The sequence below is a fragment of the Miscanthus floridulus genome, chromosome 10 (genome assembly GCF_019320115.1).
Source record: "Miscanthus floridulus cultivar M001 chromosome 10, ASM1932011v1, whole genome shotgun sequence".
NCBI classification, from domain to species: Eukaryota; Viridiplantae; Streptophyta; class Magnoliopsida; order Poales; family Poaceae; genus Miscanthus; species Miscanthus floridulus.
In genome coordinates, this window is record NC_089589.1 from 108,127,796 (window position 1) to 108,155,060 (window position 27,265).

Genomic DNA, 27,265 nt, shown 5'->3' on the forward strand with positions numbered 1-27,265 from the left:
ATCCATACGTTGATCCAGTTAAATATCAAGTTTCATGATTTTTTGAAGACACGTAAAAATCTGTTACTCAATGTCAGCGTGGAATTAGTTATTCATATATCAAGGGCTAGTATGTCTGATGTTGAGAGAAGGACTCTCTCCATTTTCCACATCGTTCCATTGTCGAGGATTGCACTGGTGCATACATACAAGATGCATATTTATTTATATATCAGACTGGATAACAAGCTACTACTCAAAATTTAGTTTCACAGTGTTTGATTAGTTGGACTATCGACTGAATTAGAATATTATAATAGTAGGAGTTTCGCTTGTAATCAAAATTACATTAATAATTTGTTGGTAGAAATTTTTATTTCTGAGTGAATGGTCAGGAGTTCAAACTATATATTGTGTTGTTATTATTCTTTATTTTATGTTATTATTATTTATAATCTTGTGTCTATTTTCACATTGAACATGAAAAATAAAATTAATGGAATGGAAACACGTTTAGTTGAATGTGAAAATTAAAGAAGAAAACTGGATGGAGAAAGAAAACGTAACTGAACCTAACCAGAACTGGACAAAAAGAAAGAAAGAAAATGAAAAAAGGCATGAAAAAGACATCCGGACAGGAAGGGAAATTGGAAAAAAAAAAGGTGTGACCGGCAAGGACTGGGTTCTTCTTCCTGATGCAAACGGTATTAACGTTAGGTATGTACTCTTATATATTTTTCTATTCGAATTAGAATTTCTATTCAAATTAAGATATATATGGATCAGAACTTCTGGCAACTAGATTATCTGTCCTGCATATGTCATATAAAGCAGGAGGGTTGTGCGTGTATATAGTCAAACGGAGATAGTTTTCACATTCATATAGTTAGTTAGCGAGGGCCGAACGAGAAACACTACAGCATGACTGTTTATAGAAGACATTTAAAAATGCCTTTAAAAGTCATCAAAATGCCTTCAAAAACCTTTTTAGGCATTTTTTTAGAATGCCGCCTATAACATGAAAGTAAAAGATCTTTTGAGACGTTTTTTTTAGAATACTTTTCAATATCAACATTTAAAGGCATTTCTAGATGCCTAGAATACTTTTTAGAGGAAATCTGTACTAGGCCTTCAAATATTGATGGAGGCGTTATTAGAAATGCCTCCAAAATCAAGGTATCCATGCAAGACTTTCTACCAATGTCAAATTAGCACATTAACAATTTGAGCACACATTAACATTGCATGCATCCAAACTTTATAGACATTAAGTTTTCATCTCCAAATATCGTACAGCAAGTGTCCAGCTAGTGCAGCTCACCACCGCGCCGCGCCACTGCACCATGCCGCCGCGCAGCCGATTATCTCCCGGACGCTGCGCCGCCGAGTCGCTCCACGCCGCTGTGCCGCCGAGTCGCCACGCCGCCGCCACGCCAGGCTGCCACGCTGGTGGATGTGATGGATCGCCAGGACGACGACGATGATGTGTACGTGCAACAAACAACATGTTGTTCAATCTGCACAGTTAACTGAAGCCTGAAGACTACCAACAGACAATCCAGGCTGAATAATAGAATGCACAGTTAACTGAAGCACCTGAAGACTACCAAAAGTTCACAGTTAACTGAAACCTGAAGACTACCAAGTTCACAGAAACCAGAATGCTACCTGACAATACACTGAAATCTGAAACCTGAAGCCATGCAATGGACAGAACTGAAACTGGATTCTAGCTAACATATGCTTACTATTGATCGTAATACAATGGATTGAACTGTCTACTCTGAACCTAAACAGAGGCATATGAGGAATGAAACCAACCTCCATCTGTTGCTGCACCTTGCAGGCCATCGCAGCATGTGCTTGCACTCCTTCTGTTCTTCCATCTATATCACCCATGACATGGAACCCAAAAAAAAGATCGTTCACAATAGGAGGATTAATACAGGAAACTGAAAATCACCATTTGTAAGACCCTCTGCTTGCACACCATCTGCTGCAGCATCATCTTCATCTCCATCTGCTCTTTGGTCTTGAAAACGAACAACACAGGAAAACATGAAAAAAAAAAATGAGAAAAATCAGAGCATAGAGAAGAAAGACATGGCAAAACAAAAAATCTGAGAAAAAAGAGCACCTATAAGAGGATTATGCAGATCAGCTATTTGTCCACCCACTGTCACTTCATTCTAAAAATCCCAAATAGTTCAATGAGGCCAAGATATTTCTCAAAAGCATAAAGAACTATCCAATTTAAATACCCAGGAGATCTGGTTATCACAAGATAATCACAAGATAATCATAAGCTTGTGGATCTCGACAAGGCAGACCAACCATCGGCAGCACCGCCCGGCCTTTTTTGAGGGCCTTTAATATGTCCATCTCTATTGCAACAAAGAAGAATAATTTCAGTCTGTGGTGGCAACATGGTACACGTTCGAGATCAAATATTACCTAGACAAAGCTATATATGCATCTGAAAAAATTATCAGTAGAAGCATCCGACCACTAAAGAGGTAACACCAGCATTCATATATTTGGACCACAGCCATTAGAAAATGCAGAAGTTCCCCCCAACAAAGTGACTGTAAAAACACAATGTTCAATAGTCGGTCGTCCAAAGATTAACCCAACGTAATGCAATATTCTACAGCCAAAGAGCTACATGATATGTAATTCAGATAGGTGAAGTTGATCAGAAATATTCTCAACAACTACTCTCCATACATAAATGTTTTGGCATGTTTGTTATCCAGAACAAACTAATATCTCATATGTGCAGGAGATCAGTCATCAGTGTAAAATAAAAACAACTACAGACCTAAAATATTCAAAATGGAAACATCCATTATGGACATAGTTTGACATTACACAAATCATGCGAACATAGTTTTGATCTATTGTCTTTTCTTGAACCCCATGTCAACATATGCTAATTCCAACAAAGAGAAAACACTCAAGATATCTACAATATGTTCATACACCTACCAGATGCGGTGGTTACACCATCCTTCTCAGCAATGAGTTGCCGGGGCAGCCTTGCCGCATGATCAAGCATCCACGATGTCACGTTATTGCTGCCAACAACAGCATCTTACTATCGGCATATAGGAAGGCACGCAGCTCATCAATGTGGACGATGTCCAGTGCTCGGCAAGCCACCAGAGGTACCACTGAAAAACTGAACCCAAAATATAAATTTATAATCTAATTGAGGAAGTCATTTAGCAAAAAAAGGCTACATGCTTAAAGTATGGATCATGCAGCAGCTGGCATATGTAAGAGTAAATAACTACACAGATTGAGTAGCACATCTGATTAATTTGCCCTTCCATTCAATTGGAATGTCGACATACACAAGGTACATAAATGTGTCAACAAAGACCAAATTTAGAACACAACTCTACACTCAAGAACAAAAATAAAAATTAAGATGATAGCATCATGGTACTATTGAATCTAAATAACAAACATGCCAAAACATTTAGAAATGTATAGTAGTATGCAGACACAATCACATGAACCTGTAGATCGGGGTGAAGAGGGATGGATGGATGGACCGGTGGCACCCAACATGTAATGCGTACCTGACCGAAGAGTTCGAGACGAACGCGGTACAAAACTTCCCCGTGGGCAAGGAAGCAGCCGTCATCACCCCGTGGGAGAAGGTGTCGGCCGGATCTGGGGGAAGGCGAGCAGCCGCTTCCCATCACAAATTGGGAGCCCGGCTGCCTGCTTATGAGGGTGTCGTGTCATGGGCGACGAGGCTGAGTGCCAAGGAGGCCAGCGAGTTCCGACCTATCTCCGCAACGGCGACGCGTGACTTCCCACGCCGTTGCGCCGCCGAATGCCACCGACCTCGCGCGGCTCCCCACGACTGAGCGACAGCGGCGTGGGAAACATGTGCTGTGAGCAGCAGCGTGGGTTGACAGCGGGGACGCGAAGGGCGCGGCGGGAGGGGAGAGAGAGGAGGAGGAGGGAGACGAATGAGAGGAGTCGGGGGTCGGGGTCGGGAGGAGCTCCGCAAATTCACGTTCGGGGAGTTTTCTGAAAAATGACAAGGTTGCTGATTTTTTTCTTCTTCACGTGGAAATAGAGTACAGACCAAGGTCCTATTTTGGAACGCGTATATACTACGCGGTCTTTCTTGGATGGACTGCGGGTTTATTTTATAAAACATGGAGTACTTTTTTGCAAATCAGTGGAGGCCTGGCGCGAAAACGCCTCAAATAGTTGCAGGTTACTAAGGCACTTTTGACAAAACGCCTTCAATTGTCACATGTAATTAAGACGTTTTTTAATTTTGCCTTTAAAAATATGTTTTTAGAGACCTTTTGAAATAAATGCCTTTATGCAACAAGAAATTAAGGCACTTTGAAGAAATGCCTTCAACAAAATGCCTTCTATTAAGAGACATGTTGTAGTGAAAAAGGTGTTAAGAAATTTTGCTTTTTCAATATTAGGTATAGATAATTGAATTCTTTCGGAAAAGAGTTCCGAGTGTAGCGTGGAAAAGCGGTAGACGTGTCGTCATGACACATATCATCATTTGTCTTGCTAGAATGGGAGGAAAAGCAGACCCTCAGATGCTGACAAAGTGACATAACAGGAGTGGGTCAACCTGAGTTGCTGTTGCCTTCACTACTAGAAAACAGATCTTTCACCTATTTTGATTTTAGCCTTTAGTCTCGATATTTTTTGCGTTCGGGACTAAAGGACTTTTAGTCCCGGTTCGTAATACCAACTAGGACTAAAAGTCATCTTTAGTCCCGGTTGGTGTCACCAACCCGGAGTAAAAGTTCACCAACTTTTACCAACCGGGACTAAAGGGTAACCTTTTAGTCCCGGTTGGTGCCTTCAACCGGGACTAAAGGTCTTTTACCCAGGACTAAAGGTCTTTTACCCGGGACTAAAGGTCTCCCACGAGTCTATTCAAAAGAAGAGCGCACATGACTTTGTCACAAGTGGTGTGCAGTTGAGTTGGTAATATACCTACGCGCGAGGAGAGAGATGTTGGCCTTGAGGATTTCCTTTATTTTTTTCTTCCGTGGGTGACCTTTAGTCCCGGTTCCCAGTGTAGACCTTTAGTCCCGTGAATTTAGTCCCGGTTGGAAAAACCGGGACTAAAAGGCCTTCCCAACCAGGACTAAAACCCGTTTCTCTAGTAGTGCTTGTTGGTAAGGAAACTTGGATCAAATTTATGAGCGATGGATGGGCAGATTCACCTCTGACGCACAGGCCACGGGTAGTTAAGGTTGTACTCCTCTGTCCCTAAATAACTATTATTTTTTATTTTCGTACCATAAGTTTTACTAGATTTATAAAAAATATAACATTTGTATCTCGAAGTAAATTGATTATAAAAATAGATTCAACGATCTATCTAACGATATTAATTTGGTACCATACATATTAATATTGTTTTTTATATATTTAGTTAAAGTTGTTTCTCGGAAAATAAAAACGACAGTTATTTAGGGACAGAGAGAGTATTTGGTTTGAGCAATAAGTTAATCTATCATCTAGTCATTCCTAAAATTTTTGTTTGGTTTGTGGAATGGAATAAGTTTATTTATGTATCATCACCTTATTCCTCGTAAGTTAATAATTTAGTATTAATATTAGAAATAAAGTCATTTAAGCAAATTTGAGAAATGGAGTGACGATTATATATATATATTTATATATATATAGAACTACTACTCTGTAGCTGGCTAAAAAATAACTTATTCTGTAGCCACTTTAAGTTACGATAATTACTATATTAATTTATGAGATTATAATAACTCCTTACTAAGTGGTTTACTATAACGTTATGGTAAATATCCCCGTGTGCTATAACAACACAACTATAGTAAATATATATTGATATTATCGTAAATTAGTATATAAAATTATGGTAAATGGAGGTGGCTATAGAATAACTTATTCTGTAGCTGGCTACTGAATAGCATGTGTGTGTATATATATATATATATATATATATATATATATATATATTGTGTGTGTGTGTGTTAAGTGACAAACCAAATACATCCTAAATATATCTGTCTAGTGTCTATGCACCTCGACCAGAATTACTAGCAAGGCATAGCAAAGCAGTTGCGCTGCTGTGGTTTGCGATGTTGTCCGTCACCTGCCTCGCAAGGCGCCGCCGCATGCACTGTCGCGGCAGCGACGCCGCGGGGTCGGCTGCTGCGGCTGCCGCAGGACGGAGTGCCGGCACGCAGCAGGGACGGCTGCGGCGCCCGCAGGACGCAGACTCGGCACCAGAGTACGGGCGGCGGCGTCATCAGTCAGACGGTGCACGGCGAGCATGCTCTGGCTCCAGGGGCCCGCAGGCAGCGAGGACGTACGGGCTCAGCGGCCGCAGTCGCGCTGGAGTCGACGGCTGCTCGCGATGCTCGCGGCGAGGCGGAGGAGGACGCGAGCGCGCCGTCGTCGGAGGCCTCGTCCGTGCTCTGCGCGGTCTGCCTCGAGGAGGTGCGGGGCCGGCGGGCCGCGGCGGCGGAAGCGGAAGCGATTACGCTGCCGTGCTCCCACGCGTACCACCCCGGCTGCGTGCTCCCATGGCTCGCCGTGCACCGCGCCTGCCCCTGCTGCAGGGCCACCGTTCCGTCGCCTGAGAATTGACTTCAGAGCTCCATGGAGCAGAAGCTTCCCATCCATCTCCTGAAATCATGTAGTCCAATTACTACTGCCTGTGTGGTATATGTTCTAGATAATTTGGGATATTATGCTTTCGATGTACAGTTTTTTTCTTAAATAAACTGAAGATTGCAGTGGCTGTTGAAAATCGCTAGTTCTGAGTGTCCACGGGCAGCTGTCTCGCTGCACCGTGCTGTGAACCACCTGTATGCCTTCTCTACAGAGGTTGTTCATCCCCTGCACCTCCTTTCTTAATTAATCAAGGGATGTTGGCCTATTTTATTCCTTTATCTAGATATATGTTCTGGACTATATACATATTATATTTTGTGTACGCTTGTACTGATTTTGACTCTAAAGTTTCTTGACAGAACTATAGCTTATCGCTCGTAAATTTCTACACGATCTCAACCTCACCTGGTCCTTAGGAAAAAGAATCGAACTCCATACTATAGAGCCATCGATGATCGATTTGAAAACATGGTCGTGTTAGATTTAGAGCGTTAATTTTGGATTGGAAATGTGATATCATATTAGATTTGGATTGAAAAAGTTTGAACGAGGGGTAAGATGCAGATGTGGGAGTGTAATGTGCGAGTGGGCTGAGATGGATGAAAAAGTGAGGGAAATCAGTTTTTTTTTATATTATTATATAAGGTATAGGATGAGATGATGATTGTCTCTTAGCCTTTGTTATCCGATAATGCTCAGCCACGGGCGTATGGACGCCCGGACGCGGTTCCCACGCATGCGCAGCGGACTGGCTCTCCATATCTCTCTCTCAAAAAAAATCCTCATCCCGCCTCTCCTCGTCGCGGCATCACCGCTCATCCGCTCACTGCACTTCGCCCCGCCGCAACCCTTCCCCCGCCGCGCCACGTTCCCCGCCGCGCCACGCCCTTCCCCCATCGTGCCGCACCCCATCGACGGCCACGCCACGCCCCATCCCTCGCGAGCGGACGACGCTGGACGACCGCGGCCATGCGAGCAGCGGGGCCATGGCGACGAGTGTGAGCCTAGGCCACGAGCAGGTGCGGGAGAAACGCTGGACGAGCGACGAGCCACGCCGATGGGAAAGAGCGTGCGGAGCGACAACCCCTTGACGTGAGTTTGCTGGCTACCGCAGTCCCCCACCAGGGAGGCTGTGGCCACCGACGACGCTGTGTTTCAAGTGTTTCAGGCGTTTTAGACTTATGTTTCAAGTTTTTCATCTGAATGTTGCAAAAGTATATATGAGATGTTGCATATGTTGCACTTGCAATGACAACATACACATGTTACAAGCTTATGTTTTCAAGTGTTTCAGGTGTTTCAGGCGTATATTTCATGTGTTTTATTTAGATGTTGCATATGTTGTTATGACTATACACGCATGTTTTAAACTTATGCTGCAAGTGTTTCATCGGGATGTTACAAACGTAGATCTGGATGTTGCATATATTGTTATGGCTATACACGTATGTTTCAAGTGTTTCATCTGTTTCAAACATATGTTGCAAATATTTCATCTGGATGTTTCAAAAATAGATTTGGTGTTGCACATGTTTGCAATGGCGCCGGTGGCTGGTGGACAGCGGCCTGCCGCAGGGCTTCGGCTCCTACCTCGCGCCGCGCCCTCTCCTCTCCCTCCTCTCCCTCCCTTCCCTTCTCTCCATCTCGCCGCGGCAGTTCAAGGTCGGTGGGGAAACCCTACTCAATGAGCGCACAAACACCCGTGCAGGTGGTGGCCCTGAGTGGGCCGACGACGGTGTGATGCCCGCGTGGTGGCCCCGCAACAAGCTTTGGTCCAGGTCGAGACGAAGCTTACGCACGGGAAACAGAGCAGCAACGGACATCCGGGCGCTAGTCCTGCCGCTTGTAAAAGAGTGTTGGGTGACTGGTGATCTCTCTGGTTACAAAGTTGAATACCGACTCTAATTTCCATACTTCATGTTGTCTTGGACAAAATTAATAAGGCAACACTTTTAAGAGTTTGACTATGAAAATTCTTAATATTAGTTTGAATACAAAAAGACAACACACATAGGTTAGTTTTCAAAAGTACTTTAAAAATTATCTATTTGTTATTTCTTTTTATAAGTGCAATAGAAAATCATTGTCTATGTTTGCCAGACAACTGTCATGTTTGTACTTTGGACGGCCGCCTTTGTAAGCCTTCTGAATCAAATCTGCTAATGGTCTCAAATCTGCTAATGGTCTCAAATCCAATCCAAAACTATGGCACTCGGCAAAGGCCTAAAAACACTCGGCAAAGGCTTTGCCGAGCGCTGCACTCGGCATAGGCTACTCGGAGAAAAAAAAGTCGGCAAAGCCTTCTTTGCCGAGTGTCATTTGTCGGGCACTCGGCAAAGCCTTTGCCGAGTGTCGATCGGACACTCGGCAAAGAAAAGTAGCCGTTAACAGTGCGCTTGCTTTGCCGAGTGTCTCAAGGACGACACTCGGCAAAGAATTTATATAATTTTTTTCTCAAAATTGTTTGCCGAGTGTCGGCTCTCGGCAAAGAATTTTTTTATTTTTTTTAAAAAGTCTCTTTGCCGAGTGTCTGCGGTGACACTCGGCAAAGCCTTCCCCTTTGCCGAGTGCCGTGGCCTGACACTCGGCAAAGAGCCCAGCTTTGCCGAGTGTCCTTGCCATTACACTCGGCAAAGCTGGGAAATCTGGTGTTTTCCTCCAGTTTTTGCCAGCTTTGCCGAGTGCAGTGGGCATTGCACTCGGCAAAGAGGCCTTTGCCGAGTGTGACACTCGGCAAAACGTCTATAATTGCCTATTTTTTTCTTGTTTTTACATTCCAACACTTCCATCACACATTCAAACAGAAAATTTCACAGATATTCATCACATTCTTCAAATCCATGACATTCATCACACATCCATCCCATTATCACACATTCATCACTTACATATCACAAACACCATTTAGAAGTCACAAACATAAGTGTCTGAATATATCACATCGAAATTCACAAGTTCAAAAGTTGTTCATCATCTAACATCCAGTTTATTACCACAATTCCATAAACATGGATAAGTTCAAACTCATTACCAAATACGCCTTTGATTGGGCGGTGACTGATACGAATCCTGAGGATTAGGCGGATTATTGGAACCCGCCGACTGAGGCTGCACAAAGGAGTATATATTCTATGTGTTAGACATGTACTTGGCTAGCTAATAAGAAATTACTTGCATGTAAGAGACTGCAATTAACTTTCATACTCACATGTGTAGGTCCATCCCAGGGTGAGGCTGCAGGTGGAGGTGGTGGAGCGAGCAGCTCAGGTGGCACAGCAAGACCCGTATGTTGCCCAAGGCTTTGAAGAAAGCCCGTGATGCTCGACAACCGAGTCTCATAGGTCTCCGTGATGCCCATCAACCTACTCTCATAGGTCTGACGCTGGGACATTAGCTGCGCCTGTAGCTCTTGATGCTGCCGAGCTTCTTCTTCGAGCCGGGCCTGCAACATTTCACTCCAATGTTTCAGTAATGCATAGCTAATTACGGTGTGTAAAAGTCAATATACGATGAGTCAAACTGAAATTACCTCGAGGACGTCGACCCGCTGCTGTGCAACGGTCGGCCGTGTGCGTATGGCCGGGCTCTCGCTCGTGCTCCAGGCTCGGATCGTGGAGAGGTCGGGGACAGCGGTCGAGTCGATTGTGCCATCGGCAATCCACATGCGGCCGTGCTTCTTCCCTCCTCCCAACCTCATGACGAGCTCCGTATCAATCTCCTGCGTGCACGGGTCAAAGTCTGGCCCATGGACTGACCTTGCCGCTGACGTGTACTCGCTGATGTGGGTGTGGACGCTCGAGTTCGTGTACTCCTGGGGCCCGTCCTCCAGGCTGAAGGAGACGTCAGACGTCGCCTTTCCCTTGTGGGACATGCACCATGCCTGGAAGTCCGAGCACTCCTGGCCTTGATGTGCCGCCCTCTACGAGAAAGACATCAAGAAGATTAGAAATCAGTCATAATTGAGCATCAGAATAGATAAATGAATTCGTGTACCCATGCGTCTCTGTATCCGGTGAGGTTGCAGCTGCCTTGATGGTGTGCTGGTCCTTGCATCTCCAAACGCCGTTCCCTTGCAGCGTTGTGCGTCGAGGCATACCCCTCCATAAACCAGTTGTCCACGATCTTCTCCCACACCTCGGGATACAATCCGCACCACCAGGGAATCATCTACATGTCATCTGGTAATTGACATATAAGATGATCGAATTAAACCTACTTATTCTCAAAACGAATCAATCTGGATGTTCTCATGTACCTCAATGTACTGCTCCCGGGTCAGGTCCATGGTTCTGGCATCGGCCTTTTTGACCCTCTGTCCAAGCTTCGACCCGTAGTAGGTGACAACGGCCTGGATCTTCGCCTCGTGAATCATGTCGACGACGAGCTTTTTGCAGGCTTTGGTCGCCACCTGATCCTTCCTACCCTCAAATCCCTCCTCGCATTTGAAATAAGCCTCTAGACAAACATGATATTTGTATGGATATTTTTTAAAGAAAAAGTTCAATGAAAGAAGCAATGCTATGCGAGGAGACTTACCCAGAACTCCCCAATGACCTATGCTGCCTTGTTGGGGTACGGCTCCGTATCAGCTGCGATGGTGTAGTGGTCAAACGAATAGGCCGCCAATGTGTTGTTCTTGTACGTGACGACGCCGGGGTAGTGTTGCCTACACAGAAGACCCAGGTGCCATTGGGGGTGCGTGCACCAGCACCGGACACAACCACCCAGTTCCTGCACATGTGATTAAGAAAAATTAGTAGTTCATCTTTGTTTGAACTTATCATATGAAGTAGGGGCAAATAAAATGTCAAGTTTACTTACTTTTTTCCCTTCAGGGTGAATCACTCGGCGGCGGTGAGGAAGCAGAAAAGCAGGGAGGCTCGCGGGACCTCGCAGGTACACCCTCGGGGCAGAGGAAGAGGAACCCGTGCCTCCCGCCAACGCCTCCTGCTCATCGCCCTCGGGGGGCGTCTGTGAAACCTCCTCCTCCTCCTCCTCCTCCTCCTCCTCCTCGTGCGCCCTCTCCACAAGCGTCACCGGCTCCGCCTCCTCCGACACCTAGAGACGTGCCGGGGGCCTCCTGCTCCTCGGGTTCCTCCTCCTCCTCGCGTCCGACCCCTCGGCCTCCTCCCCCGCTTGGTAAAGCGACCTGATGGGCCTGTGACGCCCACCCGCCATCTTTGTTGAATCAACTGAAAAAAAGAAAAGTATTACATGTATTAGAAATAATATTCATGCTTACAAAACACTTAATTAGAAATAGATGCAAAATGATAATCAACTTTAGTATTACATTTATTAGAAATAATCGTCATTATTTGGATTAGCTGGATCATAGGTCTCATCATCGCTATCAACATTGTCCAAATCATCAACACTAATTGAAGGAGGAATGTTGTCTTCATTGTCATTGCCTAAACGTAATCGCTCAAGCATTTGTCGGTCATCCACATTTTGGACCTCATCTCCAGCATCCTCATCATCAACCCTTTCATTGTCTACTTCCATTTCTATCGCTTCGGTTAAGTCTATCACAAAGCTTCCTTGTAGCCCCTCTTCTTGAAAGAACTCTCCCTCATATGTGCTTGGATTGAAGTTGTAATCTTCATCGTTTGGGGTAGGTAGTTTACCATGTGGTGATACCTTGTGCATAATAGCCCAACCCTTAAGCTCTTCGTCTTGGCACGCGTATGGCATATAATACACCTCGTAGGCCTATTGAGCCACAATATAGACATCTTTTCCTGGGTAGACGGAATCTGGTTAAATCTCCACTAGCCGAAGATTAGGGGTCCGTCTCGTTGCTCCAGGATCAAACCAGTGGCATTTGAATATGACAGGATTAAGAGCTTTGGAACCATGAAATGAAAGTTTATAGATTTCCTCAATTCTTCCATAATATTGGACCTCATCAGTGCCTGGTGTTAAAACTCCGCTATTTGTGGTCTTTCGATTGGGCCGACTCTGCTCGTAGCATGTTGTTTGAAAGCGATATCCATTCACGTCGTAGCTGTTAAATGACTTGATCCTAATGGCATAGCCGTTTGCAACCTGTCTTAACTCGTCACTTATAGTAACATCAGTTTGGGCCTTTCGTTTAAACCAAGAAATGAAATCAGGCCTCCCTGGTCCCGCACCCTTTGAAAGAAGGGTATCAGTTTCCTGCGGGGTTGGATCCCTTCGTCCTTGCCAGGTTTGATGAGTGAATTCCCTGTACCAAAGAGAAATAAGGGGTTTGGATGCGAAATAGTGTGACGGCGTATTGAAACAAGGGGGTTGAGAACTTACCCAATGAACGGCTACACCTCGACAAGGTTGGTCAACACATACAGCATGATACTGCGCCACTCTTCATTTTTCAATTGCTTAGTGGTCGATGCACTTGCGCTTCCGAGCTGCCCTTGGAAAAGGCTGAGCTTCGATTCATTTTCGCCAGCATTGTAACGAGGGGGTGGATTATGCACGCTAGGAAGGAGGTTCGATTTGTAGTATTTCTGTGTGAAGGTTCCCACCTCCTCCCTAATAGTTTCCTCTGCAATGGAAGCCTTAATTTTGGCCTTATTTCTACATTTTGTTCGAACAGTCTTCAGACATCTCTCGATTGGATAGCACCACCGGGCCTACACGGGCCCCCCCCATATGTGCCTCATAGGGGAGGTGCACAATCAAATGCTGCATCGGCAAAAAGAAGCTGGGTGGAAAGATCTTCTCCAACTTACAGACCAACACAGGTGCCGCTTTTTCCAAGTCACGAATGATGGACCGGTCAAGCTCCTTTGCACAAAGCTGACGAAAGAAATAGCTCAACTCTGCAAGCACTTGCCATATATGATCAAGGACATAGCCTCGAACCATCGCTGGAAGAAGCCGCTCAATCTAGATGTGGAAGTCATGACTCTTCATCCCATTGACTCGCAGAGTGCCTAAGTTGACTCTCCTCCTCAGATTCGCTGCATACCCATCAGGGAACATTAGCGTTTGGATCCATTGAAGTACTTCCCTCCTCTGATCCCTGGTCAAGACGAAATCGACCTTAGGCCGCCTCCATGTCTTGTTGCCTCTAGGAGGCTGCATCTCTTGCTTTGGTCTATCACATAACGTTGCTAGGTCCACTCTAGCCTTAGTGTTGTCCTTAGACTTTTCAGTGTCCATGAGTGTTCCCCAAAGTGCCTCGGCGACATTCTTCTCGGTGTGCATTACATCGATGTTATGTGGCAGAAGAAGGTCATCGAAATAGGGGAGCCTCGTCAAGCCTGACTTATGTGTCCACATATGTTGCTCACCATATCCCACAAACCCACCATCTGGAGCGGACACGAGAGCATCTATCTGCGCATGAACCTCGGCACCAGTCATCATCCATGGTGGAGGGTCTGTCACTACGACACCTTTCGTAAAGTTCTTGATGTCTTGTCTGAATGGATGCTCAGAAGGGAGGAATTGCCGATGTGCGTCGAACGACGAATACTTGCCACCCTTCCGTAACCAGATGAACCTCAAAGCTTCCTTGCATACTGGGCATGGGAGCTTCCCATGAACACACCAACCGCTGAATAACCCATACGCCAGGAAGTCATGCATGGAGTACTGGTATAAAACATGCATTTTGAAGCTTGTCTTTGTAGCTCTGTCATATGTCCATACCCCTTCCTCCTAAGCATGGATCAATTCATCAATCACTGGCTCCATGAACACACCCATATTACTCCCCGGATGTCTAGGAATTATCAACGACAAGAATATGTTATGTCGTTCAAAGGAGACACCGGGGGGGAGATTGAGGGGGATAACGAACACGGGCCATGTTGTGTATGGGGCAGCCATCATTCCATAAGGATTGAACCCGTCTGTTGCCAACGCAACACATACATTACGAGCCTCTCTAGCTTTTTCACGATATATGTCATCGAAGTGTTTCCATGCTTCACCATCGGCTGGATGCACCATCTTCTCCGGACTGTACCGTTTTCCATTTTTGTGCCATGTCATCTGTTTCGCGGATTCCTCGTTCATGAATAGCCTTTGGATCCTCGATAGGAATGAAAGGCATCGTACGATCTTCACTGGGACTGTCGTCTGACTCTTCTGACCATCACCAGAGTCTGTCTCCAGGTACCTAGACGATTCACACTTTGGATAGTACTTTGCGTCCACATGTTTTTTCCAGAATAGGACGCACCCCTTCGGACAAGCATGTATCTGCTCATACGGCATCTTAAGTGCTCGAAGGAGCTTCTGTGAGTCGTACATGCTCTTTGGCAGAATGTGGCCCTCCGAAAGTAGGGTGCCAATCATGGTCAACATCTTATTGAAGCCGTCTCGACTGATGTTTAACTCGGACTTCAACGCCATCAAGCGTCCAATGGCGTCAAGTTCAGACACCGAGGACCGATCATAAAGGGGCTTCTGAGCAGAGTTCATCATCTCGTAGAAAGCCTTTGTGGCTGCCTCCATCTCCTCCTTCTCACGTTCGTCAACGCCGAGTGCTTGGTGAACATCATCTAATAAGTCTGGTACACCGGCATCATCATCAAAAGCTTCGACGTGTGGTCTCACCACCTCCTCTCTCGTACGATGGGCTTCACCATGGTAGATCCACCGGGTGTAGCCCGGCATATATCCATTCTTCACAAGATGTTTACCCATGTCGACCCTATTTATCCTTCTCCTGTTTGCACATTTGGAGCAGGGACACGGCTCTAGCAGATGTGATGACGAAGCCTTGGCAAATGCCTTGTTCAAAAAAGTCTCAGTCTTGCGAAACCATTCATCTGTGTACTCCATGTGACTTTTCTAGCCCGTATACATCCGCTCACGGTCATCCATCCTCTAAAATGCCAGCGAGTAATGCAACCATCAACTACATCTACATGACTTTCATACTGTCTAATAGGTGAGGATAGGTCCTAATGCCACCCGCGGATGCCTAGATGAGGTTAGTTACCATGGTCTGCTCCTATCCCAGACATAATTTCGGCAGCACCTCCCCGCTGTTCTCCCGATACACGTCCTGGCAGGGAGAGTGTGTATCCGGAGAACAACGGGGAGGTAATGCCGAAACCCTGTCTCGGATCGGAGCGGACCATGGAAACTAAACTCATCTACGCATCCGCGGGGTGTCCAAATAACGTGGACAATCTGAAAAAGATACGGCCGTAGATATGCAAAGATATGCATACCACCAACCGTATCTCTTTCGGACGGGAGACGCCTAACTTGGTTACGCGATCTACGACCAAGGTATGCAAAAGAGGGGTTATAACTAGGGTGTCGGTGGAGTCAGGCTAGCGGGGCGGTGGCGAGTCGGTGCAGTGGCGAGGCGATGCGGTGCAGGCATACCCGCAACGCCGAGGAAGACGATCGGTGTAGCCAAGGTGCTCCGGCTCCGCTCAGACAGTTCCTTCACCTGCATGAAAAACAAATAGATTTGGGTCAATTCTAAATTTTGGCAGCACCTTCCCTACACGGGGAGGTTTCCAAAACCTGCAAAAAACAATGGCACAAAGGCCGACAATCACAACGGCTCGAAGGCCGACAATCACAACGGCTCGAAGGCCGACAATCACAACGGCTCAAAGGCCGACAATCACAATGGCACATCATTATACCTTGGTGGCAGAGGCGTCGACGAGACGGGAACACGGGGAAGATGGCATCGAGAAAGGAATGGGAAGGCAACCTCCTTCCTCCTTCTTCCTCCTTCCTCTCCTTCCTTCTTCCTCTCCCCCTTCTTCCTCCTTCTGCACCGGTCATTCGGTGGGGCGTGGAGGGGCGGGGAGCGGCGGGGCAGCGGCCGGCAGGGCCGGGTGCGGCGCTCTTCGCCGGTCGTAGCGGCGGGAAGCGGGGCTGGACGCGGCGCGGCACAAATCGGCGGCGGGGAGGGTCGGGGCGGGGCTTGATGCCGGCGTCGGGGCAGCGCGCGCGTGCAGCGGCGGCGCGGGGCGGGGCGCCGGGGCAGCGCGGGACGCCGGGGTAGCGCGCGCGGGCGGCGCGCGCGGGCGCGGCGGCGGCGCGTAGGCGGCGGGGAGCGGTTGTGTGGATAGGGTTTGGCCGGGGTGGGCCGGCCGGGGCCCATTTTGATGTTAGGTCCTTTGCCGAGTGCCACGGGCCGGCACTCGGCAAAGGTTTTTTTATTTTTTATTTTTATTTTCTTTGCCGAGTGCCCTGTCTCTGGCACTCGGCAAAGACCCCCTTTGCCGAGTGCCAGGTCTGGCACTCGGCAAAGATTTTTTTTTGCTCCCAGATTTTTCCTTTAGGGTTGCTACAGTGCTTTAAAGTACATGTTAAAATTTGGTTGAATTTTGTGACTTTTTACTATATTTTTAGAATTATTTTTGTTTTGTTGATTTATTTCGCAAAAAGCAAGTTTGAACTGCAGGTGCATCGAATAATGAAATCTAATCATTCGAAAAATGATTGTCATGCTAGTGAGTGTGTTTTGAGGCCGTATCCACGAACTTGCGGGATATTTTTCACATTTTGTTAACGAAACATGAGGACAAAGTTGCGGCCAAAGTGTTTTTAAATTGTATAAAATTCAAACGTATTCAGAAAATCACGAAACTTGTGGATGCATCGTTATATAGCATGTGGAGCCTATGGTAAAAATTTGAAAAAGTTTCGTGCACGTTGTCATGTACGGTGCTTAGAAACCAGGACATCTCCACACACGGCAAACTAAGACATTTGGCACTCGGCAAAGTAGGAAACACTCGGCAAAGCCCCTATTTCCCGTAGTGACACCAAGCCATTCTATTTAGCAATTTTAGTCCAATCCAAACCACCCCTACTACTCCACTTCTCTAAACTAAACCAAGCCAATCCACATGGAAATTGAAGCCAAACCACGCCGTGACTATGGTGTTGAAAGCAGTTGCAAATCGTTTAGCGCTAATATGGTTGTTTCACTGGGTTACCACTACCCCGTCGGGCCAAAATTAAATGCTTACCAAAAAATATTAAGCTTGGAATTGTGCAAATGAGAGGGGCCCACAAGGCCACAAACAATACCATGCCGGACGCCCGGAAGTCCATCTGTCAAAAAAAACCCAACCGACTTTTTCTCCCTCAAAAAAAAAAAAAAGGAAAAACAAATCGAGCCCTTCTGTAGTTCTGTGTTGCGGTGGCGTCAATCTATCTCTGTCCTCCAAGCTTCAACCTTGCAAGTTGCAAACCCTAATCCCAAATCAACAGCAAACGCTGTCCGATCGTCAATCGATACGTCTCCTATATGGGTGGAGATAAACGCCGCTCCGGCGAGGATCGCATCAGCGGCCTCCCCGACGAGCTGCTGCACGACATCCTCGTCCGCCTGCACTCCGCCCACGCCGCCGCGCGCACCAGCGTGCTCTCCCGCCGCTGGCGCCACGTCTGGGCGCACCTGCCCGAGCTTCGCCTCGACCAGCGGGGAGCGACATCAGGCCCTTTCCTGGACACCGTCGACACTGCATTCGGCGGCTACTTAACGCCTACCCTCGAGCACCTGATCAGCATCTCCCTCTACGCCGACGACCGTGGCCGCCCTCCCGTCCCGGCCAGGCGCATTGCGCCGTGGCTCCAATTCGTAGCGGAGCACGTGGTGGGCGAGCTCTCTCTTCGTCTCCGTGTGCCTCATTGGTTCCTCTATGGCTCTATCCGGAATCAGGAGTCAGAGGCAGTGCTCGAGCTTCCCGCCTGTGAACGAGCGAGGCAAATCGAGCTCTCGATCTCTTACACATGCATGGCGTGTCCGGCCCCAGGCGTCCGGCCTGTTCACGGCGCTGACGACCCTGAAGATAATCTCTGCCCGCACGGTAGGCACCGAGCTCACAGCTCTTGTGTCCACGCAGTGCCCGAGCTTGAGGGACCTGACTCTTTTCTTCATGGTGGAGCTGATTGCCGGCTCTGACGTCTCGCTGCACTCTAACTCGTTGCTCTCGCTGGTGCTCCGCGTCAGAAACACGCGGCGGCTAGAGGTCGTGGCCCCAAAACTGGAAGAACTCACTGTATATCATCAGCCAGTGGAGGCTCATATCTCTGCCCCAAAGCTTGTCATGGTTGCTTGGAATGCTGCTGTTGGCCCTCATCTAAATCAATTTGCTGATGTTGGCCGTTCCCTCCGGCTAATAGAAACCAACAAAAATTCTGCAGTGCCGTTCCTGACTAAGCAGTTCGATGAAGTTGATGAGTTGAAACTAAACATCAACGTTGCACAGGTGTGTGTTGGCATTAACGAATTTCTGTTGGCCATTGGATCTTCCACACGGGTGAGCCGACCGCTCACCGGTGTTGTCGACCACATACTATGGCTAGAGATAGAAGAAGAGAAGGAGAACAGAACGCACACACACAACACAAGCACTAGCTTTGGCCGAAGCTCTGCAGAGGAGATGGCAAAACCGAACTCGCTCGCTTTACTGAGTTGCAGTGCGAAGCTATATATACAACTCTACCCATCTAATCCTAGTACACAGACATGCTAGGCTGCCATGCTGCTATAGTGACTAGATGTGACAGCAGGGCTGACTTTGGCCCCTGCCCCTGCTGTGGCTACAGTGTGGCAGGGGAGCCTTTCGGCGCCTGCCCCTACCGCGGCTACAGTGCAGCAGCAGGGAGCCCTTTCAGCGCCTGCCCCTGCTGCACGTTCACACGGTGGAGAGCAGCAGATTACTTTACAATTCTACCCCTAATCCTGCTGCTAACCCTAGAAACTCCACCATGCCAATCATCTTCTTCAGCTACATGAATCGAAGACGGCCGAGCGGCTTGGTGAGGACGTCCGCAAGTTACCGATCAGTTTCGACGAACTCGATGACGATCTGCCCTCCATCGATACAGTCCCTGAGAAAGTGGAACTTGATGTCGATGTGCTTGCTCCAGTCGTGGAGAACCGGATTCTTCGCGTGGGCGAGGACGAGCTGGTTATCCACCATCAGTGCTGGTGGGTGAGTTTCCACACCGGTCAGCTCGCCCAGCAGCCGGCGCAGCCACACAGCTTGCCACGCCGCTATGGCTGCCGCCACGTACTCTGCCTCGTACGTGGACAGCGCCACCACCTTCTGTTTCAGCGACAGCCATGAGATTGGAGCTGACCCGAGGAAGACGAGCACGCCAGAGGTGCTCCGCCGTCCATCGATGTCCCCCACCATGTCGGCATTGCTGAACACAGTGAGCTGCAGCCCAGTTCCGTAGGTCTTGGGGAAGACGATCCCCTGATCCACCGTCCCCTTGACGTAGCGCAGTAGCCGCTTCACTGCGGCCTAGTGATCCTCTCGGGGATCCTGCATGAAGCGACTGACGTAGCCCACGACGAATGCAATGTCCGGCCTCGTGTGGACTAGGTAGCGCAGACCGCCAATGATGCTCTGGTAGAGTATTGCATCTACCTTCGCCATGGTACTGGCCTTCGTCAGCTTCAGTCGCTCCTCCATCGGAGTCACGCATGGCTTATACTCAGCCATGCCGCTCCGCTCCAATAGCTTCGAGGCGTACGTGCTCTGACCGAGCGTGAGCGCCTCCTTCCTCTGTCTCACCTCGATACCAAGGTAGTAGGAGAGCGCGCCGAGATCGCTCATTCGAAAACGAGCTACCATCTCGCGCTTAAAGCTATCGATGTCCTCCACACGCACGCCGATGATGATCAAGTGATTCATATACATGCCGACAATGTGCTCCTCTTTCCCCCGTCGCCGCGTGTAGAGCGCATGCTCGGTTGCGCACCGCGTGAACCCAAGCTCGCCCACCGTGGCGTCAAGCTTGGCATTCCACACTCGCGGGGCCTGCCATAGCCTGTAGAGCGCCTTGCGTAGTCAGAGCACCATGTGCTCCGCTCCCTTGACGACAAAACCCGGAGGTTGCCTGACAAAGACCGTCTCCGCTAGCTCACCGTTGAGGAAGGATGATTTTACGTCCAGGTGATGGACGCGCCAGTCCTTCGCTGTTGCCAAAGCCAGCAGCAGTCGGATAGACTTCATGTGCGCTACCAACGCAAAGACTTTCTCGAAGTCGATGCCCTTGGGCTGGACAAAGCCTCGAGCGATGAGGCGCACCTTGTGCTTAACAATAGCGCCATGCTCATCCAGCTTGACCTTGTACACCCACTTCAGGCCAATCGGACGGCATCCTGGAGGTGGATCGATGAGCTCCCAAATCTCATTTTCCTCGATCGCCTTCATCTCCTCCAGCATCGCCCATTGCCAATCTGCATCACGCTCGGCTAGCGTGAATGTGGGTGGTTCCTTTACTCTAACGAGAAGCAGCTCTGGATCATTGAGCAGCTGACTCACCAGGCCTGAGGACCCTGTGCCGCCGATGACACTACAAGAAACCTGTTAATCTGTGACGAACCAAATCTGTCACAGATTGCTGAAAACCCGTCATAAAGCAGCGTCTGTGACGATTTCAGATAACGTCATGTATTGAGCGTCACAGATTAACTCAGGTGATGTTTTCTTCGTTATCGTCACAGATCAGCACAATCTATGACGTTTTTAAACTATCACAAACCACCCTCAGGCCCGTGCAACCCAGCCCAGACCCAATGTTTTGTGACGAAAATAAACGTCACGGATGGTTGCCACGTGGCGACCATCTTGGCTGGTGACGTGGATATGGTTGATGACGGGGTGGTGACGTCGATATGGATGATGACATGGCTGGTGACGTGGACGATGACATGTCGGGTGACGTGGGCCCATTTGTTAATGGGCCCATTTTGAACTGGGCCACTAACATGGGCCATTTTTCAGCCCACTGAATCAGATCAAAACCCACTAAACATGCCTATTAAAAATTGAGCCCACAAAATTCAATCTAATTTCTCAGCCAATATATCACAATGATCATTACAGCCCAGAATACATACCAAATTATATCAACCCATCAACCAAAATAAATGTATCTTAGGTTTACATTCAAATCAGATACAACAGCAAACATAATCTCAGGTATATTCTTAGTCTACAAAGAATCTCGGGAAAACAGATTAAGGCTCTGTTCGTTTCAGCAGGGACCTTGAACTGGCGGGGGTTGGCAACCATGGTCATGAGGCGCTCAATCTCATCTGGGGACAGCTCACCAGCCCTGCACAAAAATATAATCGTCAGAGCTGAACTGAATTAAGAGTAACAACCTACTGACTATGCAACAGTTTGGAACTATGTTTGCTGGTTGTCTAAATAGTGTTCAAGGGGCAAAATCTCCAGATGTTCCCAGGGATCTAGAGGTACCAGTTTGTACATCTAGTGGGTATCCAGAACAGTGAATAAGTTGTAACTAGGTGGTTAGCACAGCTGCCTTCAATTCTTTGCTAGCATGTAGTCATGAAACAGGAGAGAATCTTTGTTCTTTCAATAAATAAGGTGAGTCAATTTGAGTTCGATTTGTAACTCTGGTTTTGAATTAACAGAAAACAGAACATCAAAAATTAGTAGCCTTACATGGCTCTATTTTGGCCTCCATCCAGTTGTTCATATTTCTTAATATGCCCAACCTACCATGCTGATTCATCAGCTAGAGTACAGTGATAGTGAGCAACAAATCACTCGGACATATGGCTAGAGTCAGTATCTAAACATACCTGCAAAGCTACAACATGTACTGAATCTCAGTGAAATGCCCAAGCATAACTGTGACCCAAAAGAAAGGAATCCCTTCCACTCGAACTACCGTATTGACATCACTTTTTCAGGCCGCAGGTTCACCTGCATCAATGGTGAAGTATTATTTATTTATAAAAGCAAAGTACATGAAAAGATAACTCTGAAAATATCACCAGCCCCCAGATGCAACCAGCTGACAAGAAGCTTACAAGAGTGGGCAGTTAGGTCACTAAACCTTGGTTTAATCACAACCCATAACACTGATCACCTTGAAGGAATAACAAGAATGCTTATGACCCAATTGTATGCTATACTTATCATGGACAAAACTAAAAAAAATTATAGCCAGTTAACATAGTACTACGCTAGTAGAGCGATAGCTTTGGGGGGGCGAATACAATTAGGACAGAAACTGCATTGCCTAAAGCAAGCAATACTTCTAGGTAAATGCGATTTCCAAGCAAATCAAGTGTTGGAAGGAAAAAAAATATTAACCTTGTCAGGCAATTAGTCTGCTCAGCCTATAGCCAGGAAATACGTATCAAATCATACCATTTATATCATGAAATTTAGGCAGGAAAAATAGCAGGTCCACATTGGTACAATTCATTAGACATTAACTAAAACAGTTTGACATGCGAGAAAAAAATATTATTGTAAGAAATTATATAGGACTGTTTGAAGCTTGAGAGCAATCTATAATGGGTGCATCTATTCCAACAATCACACTATATAAAATAAGTTTCAAATAATTGTACAACTCAGGTATAATACCAAGAACATAAGGACGCCCTAGCCTCACTCAGGTATAAGACCAAGAACATAAGGACAACTCCAAGCGCAGCGATGATGAACAAGGGCACCAAGATCAACCACACTGGCCCTACCCAGATTTGCTACAATCTGTAAAACAACTCAAGAGACACAAGCACAATCCAAATGGAAACACAAGGTACACAGTACTATAACTGCAATCCCAAACGAAAAATGTATACCTTGTGCCCATTTCATCGAACATGTTGAGGGCATCATCCATAGAAGCATCCACACTACCATAATATCTCACTGGCTACATCATCCACCCAAAGTTCTTCAAATTAACCGAGAAAAGGAAGGGCAAGTAAGAAAAGGAGAGGCACATACATCTGATCAGTACCATAATTAGATGCTTATTGACGGACCTCCTCCAAATCCGTGAGTAGCTGTCGCACGATGGCGCCATACGTGAGGGCGAACAACTCCAGATCGTCGCGTTGTCCCTCCCCTGCTTCCACAGCTGTGAAACCCAAACAAGCAGATCAGAAAGCGAATGGAACGCAATCGAATCAAAGGATAAGGATAAGGAGAGGGATTGTGTGAGCTCAAATCAGACTCCTGGATGATCCTCCTGGCCTCGCGGAGGACGGATGGGGAGACGAAGACCTTCAGAACCCTAGCTTCGGCCCCACTGCCGCCTTGGGCGCCGCCTCGGCCTCCACCTCCTCCATGGCGTCCTCCGGCCTCAGCTGCATCATCGTCGGCCCCTAGACAAGCAGCGGCCGCAGCCTCTCCATCGCGCGGGAGAGGAGCCGCAGATCGAGAGCGCTGGCACCCACACCACACGGTGTCCGACGGGGACTCGGTGGGGGGACGGCGGCGGAGACGTGGAGGCGCGGCTTCCCGACGGCGTCGGGAGGTGGCCGGGGGGCAGGGGCGGCGAGGGCTGTGGGCGGCGGTGGCGGGGGCAGGGGGCGACGCAGGAGAGGGGAGAAGAGAGGAGTGGCTGCGAATGAGAGGTAGGGTTCGGGGGGAGCCGGCTCGAGGGTTTTGATCCCCCAAGGAAGGTGCGCAGCTGTCCATCTGGGATGGACGGTTCAGATGAGGCGCGACGAAGTTGGGCCATTTGCGCCTGGATGGGCCATTTGCAAATCTATGACGAAAATTTACATATCGTCACTGAAACGTGGCCCAAATTGGAGCCCGAATGGATCATTTGCAAATCTATGACATTTTCTGTAAACGTCACAGAAAATTCGTCACAGATTAACAGGTTTCTTGTAGTGGATGTCGTCCAGCCTATGGAACCGCACCTCCTCACCATCGTGGAAGACATCCATGAACTCAGTGATGTCGTTTGGAGGTGAGACGAACTCGATCGGTGTCGATAAAGTCCCTTGTTCCGCCCAAGTGCTCGGCACCCCGGCTATAGTGCTTGGCACTACTCCTGGACCGCTCGTCACCACTCTTAGAGTGGTTGGCACCACTATAGGAGTGCTCAGCACCAGTCTTGGAGTGGTTAGCACCATTGCAGGACCGCTCGGCACTCCCTCTCGGAGTGCTCGGCACCCCTCCCGAAGTGCTCAGCATCACCCCAGGAGTGCTTGGCTCTGTTGCTAGAGTGGTCGGCACCTCCTCTCCAGCGTATCCACCACCATGGATGACCAAGTGCTCGACGACGAAGGTGCTGGTGAAGCCGCTAGCTTCCCCCGTGCCCGGACTGTCCTAGTCCTAGGCCGCCTTCTCATCGAACACGACGTCGCGCGAGACAAGCACCTAGGCAGAGGTCTCCTTCTATTCCTCCTCGTTCGACTCCATCTTCATCAGCCCCGAGAAAAGAGAAGACTCCTCCTCCTCCTCCTCCTCCTCCTCCTCCTCCTCCATCTTCATCAGCCCCGGGAAAACAGAATTCTCGTCGTCATCCTCCTCCTCCTCCACCTCAGCCCAAAACAAGATCAAAGGCATCCTCGCAGTCACAGAAAAGGTCCTTGGATTCGGTCGCTAATGCCCCCAAAGTGGACCAACAAAAAAGAAAAAGGCCGTTCAGTGGCAGCGTTACAAACTTGATGAAAGAAAAATTTACAACACACATCTCGAAGGAAGATTGTGTTAGTTTCTTCAATCTATGTGCCTCACTGTCTCCATTTTTGTTGAAGTCCGAATTCGAAAGGCAAACACAGAATCAGTATGCTACAACAAGAGCCGAAGAAGTACACAATGAAGATTTAAGGAAGATACAGAAGTACGTCGAAGACAACCCTGAATTAACCATGGAAGAGGCCGCGAACATCTATTATGATGTACAATGGACGGGAACACCGACAATGAAGTATAAAAGGGGCGATCTTTTGGTTCCTGATCACCAGTATAAAAATTTGACAACATATATACGCCAGTTGCATGAATATTATATGGCTCAAACAACAGAGACGGAGGACTTTAGTTTTGAGGTTATTATCCGTTCGCCACATGTTTTTCATTATCCTGAAGAAGAGAAGTTCGATGTCGAGTGTGAGTGCTTGTTCTAGCTATACTAGAAACGCTCTCTCGATACACAAATGTTGACGTTGTGGACTATGTAAGTATCCTACATGCACAATATTACAATTAACTACTCTCTCGGGACACAAATTGCTAACTTTTGAGCACTTCCCCTAATTTTATGTAGGTGTATAGCAAAATTTTGCATACTAAAAAGCAAATGGGATAACATAGACTTCTTGGACCCCTTGTGAGTCAATGAGAAGACATGTTTAGGCCTCCATGGATGTGACGTGGAAGACCTGAAAGTGAGATTGATTGCTAATTCAAGATGAAGAACAAAACCCACATATTTCTAGCCTACAACTGCGAGTATGTATTCTCGGCTTTTAATTTTATGCTTTTTTTTGTTAAGATTATTCGATAATTAGGATTCTGTGATTGCAGCAACCATTTCGTCTTCATTTGTGTCAATCTTACTAAAAATCTGATCGAGGTGTGGGACTCAAAGAAAAAACCATTTCATCATCTGGATGCACTGGTGGCAATGCTGAATTAGTAAGCGATCCTAATAACATATTATTTTGTAATCACACATACCGCTTTCTAATGTTTCTCCTTTTAATGTTGCACAATGTCCGAAGAAGACATATTTGTGGGACGTAGGTCCCATTCAAGGTTGTCGAAATGGAGGGAAGTACCTAAAACAGCCGGCGGGAAACAATGAATGCGGGTTTTATGTAATATGGGCAATGCTTCGCTACATCGGCGGGAAATCAAAAGAAGCATATAAGTTGGTGTGTATAATCCCCATTTCATTTATGTCTGTTAATAATTCAACAAAATGATTTACTGATTCCTCTTTGGATATCATCTTTTTTGAACGACAGCGTAAGAAATATAACTACGAAAGGCTGTTAGACATGGAGATCGTCGCATTGCAATCGGAGCTGACAAAATTCATCTTAGCCGAGGTATTGGAAAAAGATAGAGTATTTTCCATCGCACAATCCGTGAAGTTCAAGGACCAGTATGGCCCAGAGCGGCTCACTAGATTATTGTAAGAAGTCCGAGAACATTGCACAATCCGTGTAGTCGGGGAACATTTCTTTTTTATTTTGAGGGATCGAGATCTTGATAAGAACATATAACCATAACATTTGTAATGTTTAATATTGATGGACCTGTCGTCTACGTAGCATATATATAAAGCGAAACCCGATTCTATGAAAAAATATAAATTAAAATAAATTATAAAACAATAAAATACGAACGGGACATCACTGTGGGTTAGCAGCAAACCGGCATTGTTGTCGTAGCCATCACTACCGGTTAGCAACAAACCGGCAGTGTTGTTATAACTATCACTGTCGATTAGCAGCAAACCGCCAGTGATGGTCATGAAGGCACTGCCGGCTTGAGCACCAAACCGGTAGCGTTAGATTAGCTATCACTATCGGTTCTTGTCACAACCGGCAGTGATTCTTATGATAACACTGCCGGTTGAATCATAAACCGACAGTGATGTTCGCGGTCACACTGCCGGGTGGTCTCTTGTCACAACCAGCAGTGATTCTTACGATAACACTGCCGGTTGAATCATAAACCGACAGTGATGTTCGTGGTTACACTGCCGGACATGGTCTCATGAACCGGCAGTGTTGGTGGACCTGAATTCTGCCGGTTTTAGTAAAGAACCGGCAGTGAAGTTGAAGAACACTGCCGGTTTGTAGGAACCGACAGTGATAGCTAACCCTCATCACTGCCGATATGGTTGTGCCGGTTCAAAATCCGATAGTGATGGGGTGTTT

At 47.3% G+C, this 27,265-nt stretch overlaps 1 protein-coding gene, 1 long non-coding RNA gene and 1 pseudogene across 4 annotated transcripts; 2 read left to right on the plus strand and 1 right to left on the minus strand.

Moving 5' to 3' along the window:
- Nucleotides 1-1,158: 1,158 nt before the first annotated feature.
- LOC136486943 (uncharacterized) lies at nucleotides 1,159-3,922 on the minus strand. Of its 3 annotated transcripts, none has more exons than XR_010767076.1 (5): nucleotides 3,567-3,922; nucleotides 2,968-3,160; nucleotides 2,117-2,361; nucleotides 1,801-2,011; nucleotides 1,159-1,496 (listed from the first exon to the last, which is right to left on the minus strand). It is a non-coding gene; the product is annotated as an uncharacterized lncRNA (long non-coding RNA). The 3 variants fall into 3 exon arrangements; XR_010767077.1 differs by having other exon boundaries at nucleotides 1,801-1,865; nucleotides 1,970-2,361; XR_010767075.1 differs by having other exon boundaries at nucleotides 1,801-2,361.
- A 1,268-nt stretch (nucleotides 3,923-5,190) lies between these two features.
- Nucleotides 5,191-6,612, plus strand: LOC136489239 (probable E3 ubiquitin-protein ligase RHC1A). The gene is made up of 2 exons (XM_066485933.1): nucleotides 5,191-5,224; nucleotides 6,128-6,612. The coding sequence occupies exons 1-2, from the start codon at nucleotides 5,191-5,193 to the stop codon at nucleotides 6,610-6,612; spliced, it is 519 nt and encodes a 172-aa protein (XP_066342030.1).
- Nucleotides 6,613-17,869: 11,257 nt separating this feature from the next.
- Nucleotides 17,870-27,265, plus strand: part of LOC136489240 (putative FBD-associated F-box protein At5g50270) — a 32,410-nt pseudogene continuing 23,014 nt past the window's right edge.

Bases quoted from the DNA above. Each gene is read 5' to 3' on its own strand.
- LOC136489239 (XM_066485933.1), top strand. From the start codon at position 5,191: ATGGGCAGATTCACCTCTGACGCACAGGCCACGG. The intron at 5,225-6,127 runs GTAGTTAAGGTT...CTGCCTCGCAAG, and splicing joins CTCTGACGCACAGGCCACGG to GCGCCGCCGCATGCACTGTC.